At 32.4% G+C, this 14009-nt stretch overlaps 1 protein-coding gene across 1 annotated transcript in view; it reads left to right on the forward strand.

The window, feature by feature from the left end:
• LOC140448106 (pickpocket protein 28-like) overlaps positions 1-9156 on the forward strand; it is a 41556-nt gene extending 32400 nt beyond the window's left edge. Inside the window, exons 8-9 of the mRNA XM_072541174.1 lie at positions 7725-8010; positions 8783-9156. Of these exons, the coding sequence (XP_072397275.1) occupies positions 7725-8010; positions 8783-9008 (512 nt within the window). The 3' untranslated portion in view covers positions 9009-9156. The remainder of the gene's footprint in view (positions 1-7724; positions 8011-8782) is intronic.
• Positions 9157-14009: the final 4853 nt, after the last annotated feature.

Below are 14009 nucleotides of genomic sequence, written 5' to 3' on the forward strand. Positions count from 1 at the left end.
TATAAGGGGAAAAGGCAGGCTCAAGAAAATAATATGTGAATATCAAACCAAAAAAATAGGGTTTCAAAATGTTTGTTCGTTGTAGCGCATCGGGGATAGTGTATGATTTCTTTCCCTATGGAGGAAACGATACCTATAAACATCATCGTTTTACAGATGAAGAAAATAACATGGGATTTGGGGCAAAATGTGTTTTAGTACTATGTTTAACAATCCAAAATAAACCTTTATCGACGGTTTATTTCGATAACTATTTTACAAGTTTATTATTATTATTATTAACTTATTACATATCTTCCAAGTGAATTTGGAATACTTTCGTTAGGAACTGTTAGGAAAGACAGACTACGGGGTTGTCCACTTGAATCTGATAAGAAAATGAAAAAAGATGTTAGAGGTTCTTTTGACCAAAGAGTAGATAATGATAGTCGCATTGTCGTTGAAAAGTGGTACAATAACAAGTCCGTAACCTTAGGTAGTTCTTATGTAGCCTTCATTCCAATGGCAACCATACAAAGATTCTCCAAAATGAAAAACAGGAAAATCCACATTCCACGCCCACAGTTAATAAAACACTATAACAGTCACATGGATGGTGTGGATTTGGTAGACATATTGATTGCTCTATATAGAATACGCTTCAAAACACATAGATGGTATATGGGCATTTTTTCTCAAATTATGGATATATCCATTAATAATGCTTGGCTACTATATAAACGTGATGCAAGCATTCTACAAAAAGATAACAAAACAGTAATTCCTTTGAAACAATTTAGAATTAAACTTACCTTTCAAAAGGCAAAACCATTTTTCTTTGGCTTCTCGAATTTTCGTTCTTATGATTTTGTGGATCTGCTGGTATTTTTCTGCATTTTTATTCTTGAATTTACTTCTTTCATCCATCATATCCATTATCTCATCAGACATACATTCTTTCTTCTTCTGTCACGCTTTGGATTGCTTCCCTCGATTTATCCCATCTCTCTATTATGTCCGACGTGTTCTCGTTAATGTCGTTTATTTTCTTTCCTAGTTGTTCTCGTACTTTTATTTCGGTTTCTGGGTTAGTGAGTTTCTTAATATTAATTGCGTTTAAATTAGATCTTTTCTCGAGCCGTTTTACCCTCATGACCATTCTGCATACCACCAGATTGTGGTCCGTAGGAACATCGGCACCAGGGTACATTTTTGATGATTTTATCATGTTTTTATATCTTGTTGGTACTGCTATATAATCTATCTGATTCCTTATGATGTTGTTAGGTGAGTCAGCGGGGGATTTCCATGTGTGAAGTCAAAGTTTGGGGAGCTTGAAGAGTGTATTACTTAACAGCAAGTTATATTCCTGGCAGAAGCATATAAGTGTATCAACTCTATCGTTTCTCTTCCCTAGGCTGAATTTTCCCACGATCTCATTTAGCTTACCTCTGTCAACCTTTGCATTGAAATCTCCCATCACTATTGTTACTTCATATTTTTTTGTTATTTTCATCGGGCTTCCCAGTTGTTCGCAGAATTCTTCGCTGATTGCCTCATCTTTATCTGCCGTTGGCGCGTATAAATGTAATATGTTAATATCCACCGGTGTTGCTCGAATTTGTAAAAGCAATATTCTATCTGAATGGGGAGTGAAAGATTTTACTGCCGAATTAATATGTGGGGAAACTATTATTGCGGTGCCGTTTCTGTGATGTGTTGTGTTGTTTCCAGCATAATAAACTTTATATCCATGTACATCGCATTGTCCAGAGTTTTCCCAGAGTGTTTCACTAATTCCCAATCTATCAATTTTTAATCTTTTTATCTCTTTTACAATGTTATGAGTTTTGCCGCTCTCGTACATACTTCGTAGATTCCAAGTTTCAATCCTTAGTTGTTGAGGACTTGCTTCCTTTTTTAGGCCGTAGGGATTTCGCTGGCTGACGACCTGGGAGGTCGTACTATTTGGTTGTGTGCATCCTCCCCTGCCTGGTCTTGGGATCGGATCACCATGATCAGTAATGTTTTTGCTATCGTAGTGTATTGCCAGGATAACTATTCAAGGAAATTTTTATGGGGTGGTTTTCCGTTGCCTTCCCCATCGCAGTACCACAACCATTCAAACTGCTCCAGTCATGCTTGTTGTAGTCCAGTTTCAAGTCGATCCAGGATCATTTTCTCTGCGCCTTGAGCTGGTACTGATGATCGCTGCTGCCCTTCATCAGGGAATCACTCGGTAATCACTCGGTGAAATTTTCGCCATGTCTGGCTACCCTCACTTAGTTTAGCCTGCAGACCAATGCAATTGGGGTGTGGCACGTGGAGCCATAAGTGAGAGTTAGGTATCTTATGAGGACCAGTTATCTAGAACCATCTCCCGTCTATGACGCTCGATGTGGTCGTTTCAATAAAACTACCTCTATAACACAACCCTACAACCCTAACAGTCTTAAGCAATTCTCTATCTTTGTTGACGCTCCTTAGTACTTCTTCATTAGTTTTCCTTGCTGTCCAAGTATCTTTAGCATTCGTATATGAACCCACATTTCCAATGCTTCAATTTTGTTCATGATCGATACTTTTAGCGTCCACACTTCTGCACTATACAAAAGTACGGACCAAAAATAGCACTTAACCATACCACACCATCATACCATACCATTATAAAATTACAGTAACCAATATTTTTGGAAATTTTTTACTGATAAAGTAGTAAAATTTCCTAGTAAGGATATTTGAATCATTAATTTGTAGAATAAATTAACAATTAATTAACCGTATTGTTTCAACAACAAAATATAATTAATTAAGAATCAGTAGGATGCAATGTCAGGTGGTAGTTCAGCTTTCTTTCCTAGGTGGCGCTAGGAGTTATCGTCCCGGAAAAGTGCATTTCAGCTTGACGTGTGACTAGCCTTTTATTAAATTAAATAATGAAATCGTAAGATGCCTGATGTATTTTGTAAAATGAATAAAATTTTCGGTATAATTGAATCTTCTTCTTATAGTGCCGTGCACCTATAGTGCGTTGGCGAATTATCTTAAGGCCATACGTCTGTCTTTTGCGGCATACAAAAGATTGCCAGTGTTATTTATGCCTGTCCAGTTCTTTATGTTCCGTAGTCACGACATTTGTTTGCGACCTACTCCTCTCTTGCCTTCAATCTTTCCCTGGATGATTAGTTGAGAAATTGCGTATTTTTATACATTATTTTTAATTGTATATTGTATTGATTGATTGATTGTATATTTTTACGTATAATTGAATATTAATCTATAATGCATTCACTACTAATATTTTTATTAACAACTGGTAACATTATACTGTATTTTACAATTCCATTAACCTAAATTTCGGCCGATTATTCACACTGTGTAATATTTATCACACTTTGTGAATATTTATCTACATGTTAAAAATTAAGTACCTATATGGTGGTTTTCGTAATAGATACCTATAAAATTTTAGTTCCAGTCTGTATAACTAAACCCGATTGAAGGTAAGAGACAGAAAGACAAACCATAAATTTCCCGCTTTCCTGTTTCAGTAAACGTCAAGTTCAGTTCCTATAAAAATCACTACCTTGCACTTCCTGGAAATCGGGATTTAATCTTTATGTTAATGGATGAATTCGCAAAATCAACAGAAAATTGAAATTTTGCGATGTACTAAATAAAAGCTGCCGAAGTATGAGTAAGCAACTTTCCGGAAGACAAGATGAAAAATGATCGTTATTCAAGTCAATTCAAATAGAAATATAGAGATATAAAATAATATAAACTGGTATTTAATGTACTGTTCTCAAATAGAAAAGAAATAAATGATGAATAACAAATTTTTTAATAGACGTGATTTTCAATGGGATAAAAAAATGAGTTTACTATTTTTATTGGAAATTAGCCACAATTTTAAAATCCACACGGAAAGTAAAATTTCTGTAGTTGACTGTATACCATAAATCCCTTTTTTTTTAATCCTGTATAAAACGTATAATTAAGAAGATCCTTTCGCACTACATCACAGAACGTTTTCGGACTAACAATTCCATCATCAGTGCATTCTGGCTATAATTATTTTATTAACTGATGCTTTAAATAGATTATTTGTTGTTGTGTTTGTTTTTCAATATGTGTCTGAGATATTCTTTCTAACTTTCTCCTTTTAATCGTATACATCACTTCTCTTTTTTCCCCATTATTTATAGTAGAGTCTCGATGGTTATTTTGTCCATCCATGATATCGAGCAAATATAACATCGTGGGTGCCATAGATACCATGTTCGAAATTTTCCAAGGCTTCACTAAATATTTCCTCTGAATATAGGTTGAGTAATATATTAAAGTATACATCTTTGTCTAACGACTCGCAGAATCTGGATCGCTTCCGTGGGTTCATCTCCAAGATTTGTTTTTATTGTGGCTGATGGGTTCCAGTATAAATTTTTCATTATACGCCGGTCTTAAAACATCCATCATTTTTCGGTGTTGAATTGTGTCAAATACTTTTTGGTAGTCCACAAAGTAGGTGTAGATATCGCAAGTCATATCTCTGCATCTTTGGAATAATACCTGTAAACTAAACAGTGTATCTCTCTTACCTACGCTTTTCATGAATCCAAACTGTGTGTCTTATGTTATCTCTTCGCACAGCCTATATATTCTGCGATGTATAATTTAAAAAAAAAATTTTAGTGTATGGCTCATTAGACTTATTAGCCTATATTCTCCGCACTTTTTCGCTCCCTGTTTCTTTGGTAACGTAATAAATTCTGAAACTAGCCAATCTTTTGGAATATTGCCTGTGTCATAGATATTATTGAAGATTTTACATAGTATTCATAAAGATTCATCATTAATAAGTTTAGGGATTCAAACTTGAGCTCTGCCTTCTTTTAGTGATATTATGGCTGCTCTTATTTCTGCCAATAGTATAGGCGGTCCTGTTTCCATAAGTATTGGGGACTGGCTCTCCCTCTCATCAAAAAATAAATTCCGCATGTAATTTTTCCAGGTATTATCAATACTCTGTGTGTTTACAATTACCTCTTCGTTGTCATTAACAAGTTTACTTACTCTTGTGTTTTTACATTTGCCTGTAACTTCTCTTACCTTTTTATGCACGTTGAAGTCGTCGTATTTACTGTAGAATTTCAATTTCTTGGCATTTTCCCTCTAGTTCTTTCTTTTTGGTTTCTCTGATCTTTCTCTGTATATCTCGTTGTAATGTTTGATACATAAAGTTATTGTTCTTGTTTTTCCTTCTTTCTTCCATCAGCTGCAAAATCTCTGTCGTCATCCATGTATTATTCTTACCTTCTTGTTCTTCATAAAATTGTCTTTAATGTCGTCTATCGTTTTATTAAGGGATTCTATCTTCTGTGCTTTCCGTTGTATTATTGATTTCTTTGAATTTTCTATTTATTGTTTTGCTGACTATTCCTTTTACTTCACTTCATTTCAGTTTTCTCATGTCATGTTTTTTTTACAGTTTTTTCTCATGTTTTCTTTAGTCAGATTAGTTAGATCAGTTGGAATATCAGCGCCTGGGTAGGTTTTAACACTATTGAAACTATTTAGATATCTTTTGTTAACAAGTATATAGTCTATTTGGTTTCTTATAATAACGTCTTCTTTGTTGTCTCTAGGTGATTTCCACGTATACAGGCGTCTAGGTTTAGCGTCACGATTAAGTCATGTTTAGCTGCAAAGATACTCATTGTTTCTCCTCGTTGATTTCTACCTCCTAATCCATAAGGACCAATATATTGCCCTTCTTTTCCGTTACCTATTTTAGCATTGAAATATCCCATGACTCGTATAAGGTAAAAAGCCTTTTAATTATATTAAATTTGCTATTTATTACAACTTTGCTAATAAATTCATATGATGTTAAAGTTTTAAACAGATATACTGCATGCTAACGAAACACTCCCAGTTGTGGGTTGCTGCCTCTGAGGCGTAGTCTCTGTGTGCATCCTAGATTGCAACTGAATGTTGCATATGCTTGTACTTTCAATTCTTTATAATTTTCTCTATAATTGTAAGCTACTTGATTTATTTTAGACGAACTGATGATGTGTGTTAATTCATATACGAAACGTTTTCATCAAAGGTTGAGGTGGCAAGATCCTTTTGTTTTCTTCTCCACTTTTTGTGACCAATAATTCTCCTACACCTATCCTTGTGAATCACATTATATACATATACATACGCTTATACATATATATGCCTAACACAAGATGAAAGATAATTGCGAGTTTTATAAAATTATTTTTAAATATTTTTAATAAAATAAATTTTATAAAATATTTTATTTCTTAGATCTAGTTTGTGTTCATTTATTTGGGTGAGGTTCGTCGGTAGGTTTGTCCTATATTTTTAATTAAAAATTCTGCAGTGGTTGCTTCGCTTCTATACGTGGTTGTTCTATTTAATTTACGTAAGGGCCATCCAATTATATCAATGGCTGCTCATGTATATGGTAGTTAAAGTTGACTTAATTTTTATATATTCTTTTGTTTTTATTGTTGTTTTGTGTTTTCTGTCTGTTGTATTTGGGAAAAGTAGTAAACAAGAGTGATTAGTCTAAACTAAAGTTAATTGAACAATAAGTTAGTTTACACAAACGAATAGGGCCCCATACACGAGCGAATTATCCGTTTAATTTGATGCGAACCAAAGTCGTAAAGATATCTAGACGTCTATGATTGGTCACGAGCCAAGTATGACGCGTCATAAAATTAGTGTGAATTTAATCTGCAGGTTTTGACTCGTCTGTTAGTGGGCTTGAGACGAGCCGATCAAATACGAGCAATACGAGATTCGATTACCATGGCAGAGTGAACAAAAGAGATTTTATCAGAATGAATAGAAATTAGTGGATAGCAAAGGTTTCGAATTGGAGCCCAATAGGAAGGAGGAAAAGAGGTAGACCCCGAAGATCATGGAAGGATGAAGTGGACGAGGCCATGGAAAGACGAGACCTTAGAGATGGAGAATGGCAGAACAGAAAGGACTGGAAACGTTGACTGAAAGAAGGAAGGCGGCGCCAAAGGCTGTAAAAATCCTTATATAGATGGATAGATAGAATCAAGGAATATACGAACAAAAATATGAAAAATAAAGCGTACGACGGAATGGTGCAATTTTGCAAAGTGTATTTTAAAAATGCTGATTGTACTTTAGTTAAGAAAAAAATACTAAATATTCTAGGCGCATTCCGAAAGGAGACCAATAAAATAAGAAAAGGTTTACGTTCCTACACTTACGTTCGTACACGTTTCTACACTACGAATCGCCCGCTTCAAATAATCGTGATCGGAGCTGTAGCCACTTTGTGTCACTTTCTGTTGCGTGAAGTAAATTTCCGACTTATTTCGTATACTTTAAATGATGACGCACGGGTAAAGAACCATGGACTCAACTGTATTTTCTTTTGCACGAGGATTTTAGTCCACATACAAAGTATGGAATATATTCCCAAGTACTTCCATCGATATCTATCAACATTCTTTCAATTTATTCCGGCAATATTTATTTTTTGATGTCATTTACCCATCTTATCTGACATCTATCTCAGCTCAATACTGCTAAATAGATTATATACTTTTGACCTCACTTCAACCTATTATATACAGAGTATCGTATATTAATATTGCTAATTTAAAATGTAAAATATTTAAAATAATAGACTAATTAATTTTTGTCTCAAACCATAATGATCAACCCAAATATTTTTTTAGGAGAAAATACAACAAATATCTGTGGAATCGAAAGCTTAAAGTGTATGAAAAACGCTGAAGCAAGATACGAACTCGGAGATCTTAGATCAAAAATTAGTAAAACAAATACAAATTCCAGCAGTACCAGACGTCAGCGATATAGAAAAACGATTCAATTAAATTGTGACTGCATGCCAATGTGTTCTGATCTGACTTATAACGTAGAAACATCTCAGAGCAATTGGGAATGGATGGAAACATTAAAAGCCGAAACCAAAAATGGAACTATATTATATGGAGTTGACAAGTATGTACGATTCATTTTTTATTTGTTTGGAATACATATTCATTGACAAGTGTCAATTTAGTTACTATTTTATTATTTTTGTAATTTTTTTTCAAACATGTGATCCATTTAGATTGAAAATACCCGTTATGTTTCTACAGTCTAAGTAAAAGTCTACTTAGGGATAATATTTATATTTCTTACCGCAATTGAAATAAAATATTTACCACAAAAGTTCTTGAAGTAATCTGTCATATTTTTTTTTAAGATAAATTAATATCATATGGACCTTTGCTCCTTTGTGTATGTGGCGGATGAGGTAAAGGAAGCATTAAGGAAATTAAAAAACGGAAAATCAGCAGGAGAGGACACTGCGTGACCTCGGTTTTTATTTAAAAAATCGTTGATTACGTCATTACGCCGAAACTGATGACGTAATGTCCAACACATATATATCAGTTGATGATCATTCAATAATTAAAATTGACGTATTTTAAGATTTTTTTTAAGTCTTCTGTTTCTGAAATAATAAATTTATTCCATACATTTGCATCATACTGTATGTCCATGGTTGTAGATATGTAAAACATATTTAAGCGTGTCAATAACAACAATAATACAAATCCTAATTGGAGTTAAATTTAATTTTTTTTATATACGAGTATATTGAAAACCTATATATTTTATATATTTTATCTATCACATTTGGCATATGTATACCACAGTACATTTAATATTTCTCCACTCTGTAAAAGGAGAAAGCGTTATAAAAAATAATGAAAATCTGTTTTAGCTACTACGTATCCAAACTCATTCTATTCTTCAAATCCTCGCAGTTTATTACATCAGAGAGGCACGAATTGTACGGTCCCACGGACTTTTTGGCGAATTTCGGCGGATTACTAGGACTCTTTACAGGATTTTCGATTCTCTCCCTCATGGAAGCCATTTATTTTTTGACAGTCCGGCTATGCTGCAATTCCAGACTTTATGGTTATTGGGCAGGGCCCGAAAAGTAAAACATTTGAATTTATATTGAAATTTTGTGTTTACCGATTTAAAATCTCTACTTTATTTCATAATAAAAATGTTATCATAAAATAACATCTATGGATTTTTGCGGTTAACTTCTATTGATATTGATCTTTTGACCCAAATAAACATTCATAAAAGTATAACTTTTCTTTTATTTCAATCTGCTATTTCTCAAGTTAAACATGAATTGCTTATATAAGTTTGAGATCATTATTACATTATAGATATTTAGTTTAAAATAAATTTATTTGTACGTTTCGATTTCCACCTCGGAAATCCTTCTCAAAATACAAAACATTAATAAACTAAACAAATTTTGTATTTTGTTACTTGGTTGAAAATTCTTCTATTTTAATTTTATCTGACTCACTCATATTGACAGTTCAGGCATATATTATACATTTTAAAGTAGTAGACTTTAAAGATATATTGTTAATATTTTTAAGTTGCGTTCCTGGAACGACTTTATTATAAGATAATTCATTCGACTACATGAAATCAACTTTAACTTAAGAATACCCGTCAGAAAAATCATAGCATGTGATTTGAACCACAAAAATGTCAAAAAAATACATAGTATGTAAATATTATGCCTTTTTTAAAACTGTTACAGCTTAGCTGTTTAATACTTTTTGGTAAAATATAGTAATAGTTATAATTAAGGCAAATTTTATCTGAAAGACGTAATTTACAATGATTTGTTCGTAAGTATTGACAGTTTCGCGTATTGTGAACGTGAACATCCGACTGCTTTATTAAATGGGCCCGTTTTCTGTAAATTTTAGTCAGAACTTGAAGAAAAGTCGGAAGTGTTCTAGATAACTAACCCCTGCTAAAATCCTGATGGCTATGCTTTTATTGAATTGCCTCGCATGATTAATCCACAGTTTAGGTGAGAATGGAATAAAGAAAAACATGTCATTTTTAATATTTCAAAGTTGACAACCCTTGCTAGTTGACGAATAACAAATAATAAATTTTATAGCTTTTTCTTTAATTGTGAGATATGAGTCGAACAGTTCAGTCGATTATCTATGGTTATTCCCAATAGTTTAAAAGTATCTTTGTTATCTGGATCATAATGTAAATTACTTGCAGATATAACCAAATTTTGCGTTTTATCAAAGTTAAGTTAAGTTTTAGTTTATTTGCAGCAAACCATGTGCTGGATTCAGTAGAAACTTTCTCATAAGACATTTTTAAATCATCATTATTTTTTGCTGATATAACGTATGTCGTATTATCTGCGAATTGTACGGATTTGTACGGAGATATGAATTAAGGTAAATCGTTGATATAAATATTAAACAAGAGGTTCCAAGACCGAAACTTGTAGGACTCCATGTTTTACGGATAGAAAATCAGAGAGGTGACCTTTAGATACTACCGTCTGGTGTCTGCCACATAGATAAGAAGTTATAAACTTAAGAGGGATACCTCTGATTCCATAGTAATTTAACTTGTAAAGAAAAATGTGTAAAACGCAGTCAACAGCCTTCGACAAGTCTCAAAGAGAAATTGCTATGCGATTGCCGCGTTCAAGTTTCTTAATCAATTCGCTCACAACATTAAATACTGCGTTCGTAGTAGAACAAGCACTTCTGAATCCATATTATGAGTTACTAAAGTAATTATTTGACTCAAAATAGGAATAAAATTATTGTTTTATAACTTTTTCAATCACTTTCCCAAAAGTAGAAACAATACTTATGGGTCTGTAATTGTCAGTTTTTGAGAGATCACCTTTTTGTACATAGGTAGCACTTTTGAGTATTTTAGTACTTCCGGAAATACTCCAGTTGATAGAATTAAATAAATAAGATGAGTGAAAGGTGTTAAAACTGTTTGATAAGTTTCTTTTAAAATTTTGCTATTAATTTCGTAAACGTCCCTACAATTAGAATTATTAAGAGACTTTATTATTTGAGAGACCTCTTCTTCAACAACGGGACGAAAAAAAGGACTTGCTCGGAGAAAGATAATTTCTATAATTGAAGAAGCCATCCACATTTATAGTGGGAAGAGATGTAATTATATTCTCTGTCCTTGTAGTAAAAAATTGATTTATTTTGTCTGGAGGTAGATCAGGTTGCACCAAACTGGATCTTATATTGTTTCTTTTGAAATTTACTATTTTTCAGCAGTCTCTAGATTTATTATTGGAATTAGTAATAAAATCACAGTAAGCTGACTTTTTAGCATTTTGTAATTGCCGACCTAATTCAAATTTTTATTGTTAATATACTTTGAACATATCGGGATCCTTAGTGGCATCTGCAATGTGTTTAATAGAAGAAAGATTAGATCTATAAAACATTAATTCATTATTGAACCATTGGACGGGTGTTTTTTCAGCAGTTTGTCGTACTTATTTTAGTGGAAAATGCCTTAATATTAAGTTGATATAAGTTTCAGTAAGAAACTCATGATATTATGCCGACATGGTAAGTATTCTGTCTTACATTTAGTTTACTCCCAATATTAACACTAAACTCTGATATTTTATATATTTTATTTTAAAACATAAATTATGTATCCTCGATATGTCATTAACTTATAGTGGGATTTTATTTGTATTTATTTCATGTTTTAATGTGGGTAACCAGATCCTACTCCATTCTGCCTGAGGAATTTACGACGTAACCGATTTCATTCAACATATTTATAGCCGCTTCTTTGATTTTTCTCTTTTTTACCATCTGTTTCTTTCAGGACAATACTTAAATCTTTCGATTGAACTCTATATTTATTTTCCCATGCACGTTTACATATTTGAAATCTATCAAATTCTCAATTTTTAATATAAGATTTATGTTTACTTATTCTAACATTCAATGGTCTTGATGTTGCACCTAAATAAAAATGTTCGCACAAGGTATTTTATAAATACAATTCTTTGTCCTTTCTTGTTCATTGTTAGCTTTAGTTTTAGATCAAATAGATCTCAATGTGTTTTTTGTTTTGAATCTTGTTAAAATGTTAAATTTATTTCCTATTGTTTTAAGTTTTTTCGATAATCCTTTTATGTATTGCAGGGATGAGCAACACGCGGCCCGCTTGCGGCCCGATAAACATATTTATGCGGCCCACCAAACATTTCTAAAATTGAATTTATTTTATCGATTTTCCCCCATCAATATATCGTTAAAAAATATAAATAAAACCAAATATAAAAGAAAATCAAATACACTAATATTATAAATTAATATAATATAATAATATATTATATCAAAAATTCATAAATTAATGAAGATGTTTGGTATATGTTTTATGATATCTAAGCAGTCTGGAAGTTTATAGTATCATGAGTATATCCGCATGGGGGATTTTTTGGGAGGAAAATTGTGGAGGATTTTAGGGATCATGGTCAATTAAATTTGCGAATGTACATAGAATTGCATATTTTTCTACTCTCATATAATCGAAGATGATGGAATGAATAAATTATCTTAGCGCCCTCTGTTGATAAATCGTATAATTTTGGTTTACTGCTCTCCACATTTGACTACTAAAATTTAAATATCCGCGGATCTTTGGAATTCACAAGGTCCAAGTAATCAAGTAATTCGCTTGTAGGCTAGCAATAGCGAAGAAAATTTCCATTCCATATCCATGGCGGCATTAGAAAACAAATTTACAATATATAAAAATTAATTTTCTGCCACCTAGGCCACCTCCGTTAAGAGTTTTTTAGGATTAACGCTCTGATACACGACGGTGGTCTATCAGAAAGGAGTTTATGCTCAAAACGCTATTTCTTACATAAATAAAACAATATACATATTTGGTTTTTTTAGTAGATACCTTTAAGGCAACCAAAAAAATTTACTTATCTAAATATTTTACAAAAAGATAGGCCTTAAGCCTTAAAGGCAGTTCTTTAAGTATTTATACAGTGATAATGAAGCCAAATAAGTGGTGTTTGCTACAAAGAGAGGGAAAAAACTAGAAAAGGCAGTTATTATGCAAGTTAGAAAAAAAAATAAATGCAAATATCTGTACCTCGGAAGGAATCAACACTACCTATGTTTATTCTTAAAACTTTACAGGAGAGCAGTTTTAAACTTTTTTTCACCAAAAAGTATTATTGCTGCAGCTATTTATTGAGATATCGAAACAATATTTTAATAGAACATTCTGTTTATTGTTATTTACATAATACATTTGTTATAATTAAAAACAAATTTGTTCCTGTGTTTTTTTAACCCTTTTAACGGACATGGTGTTGTATCCATCTAATAAAGTTATTGTACTGTAAGAATTAGTATGGGGTATTCAATAAAAACTACAATCCTATTTGACTTTTACTGATAAAATTTATTTAACCATACAATTTACCTTTACAAATACAAATATGTATGTAAAAATGGCATTTTAGGTACAAACCACTGAGTCATCCTCAAGTAAGTCTCCTTCTGGATAGTCACTATTAGTATTACTAGTAGGTATGCTTTAAGTTTTGATAAAAATCATGGCAAAATGTAGGAACATTTGACAGTAATGCCAATAGATCGTTATACTTTTGTTGTGATATAAGTATTGGACTTTGTGATAACCGAAACCTAAGAAGGTCAATCTCCTGGTTTTCGTCATGAAAATTACTTTTTAAAAACAGAGTTCCAATGCTGTTTTGTTTAACTTGCAGTTAAACACAGTTCGACAGAAGAACTTATTGTTTGTTAATGTCTCTTTTCTATTAATCAAAGGCGGATTTTAAGATGTTTTGACATCATACAAAGACCTTAAATTTTTAAAATCTAGTTCCATATTATGTACGGTATGTTTCATTGAGGTTTGTCTGACTAACTGCTGCCAGTCCCAGGACGTGTAAATAGAAATGTTAAGTTTTTTCTCTTTCGCTCTATCAGCGCATGGACAGTGTCCGCCTCCATGTGGGTATTATTCTTTAGTAGAAACTTCTGGATGATAATTTTTACTTTTTTAAACAAGTATTAATGCTTACATTTTTATTCTGGCCGTAACAT

This window comes from Diabrotica undecimpunctata, chromosome 8 (assembly GCF_040954645.1).
Source record: "Diabrotica undecimpunctata isolate CICGRU chromosome 8, icDiaUnde3, whole genome shotgun sequence".
In the NCBI taxonomy this organism is placed as follows: domain Eukaryota; kingdom Metazoa; phylum Arthropoda; class Insecta; order Coleoptera; family Chrysomelidae; genus Diabrotica; species Diabrotica undecimpunctata.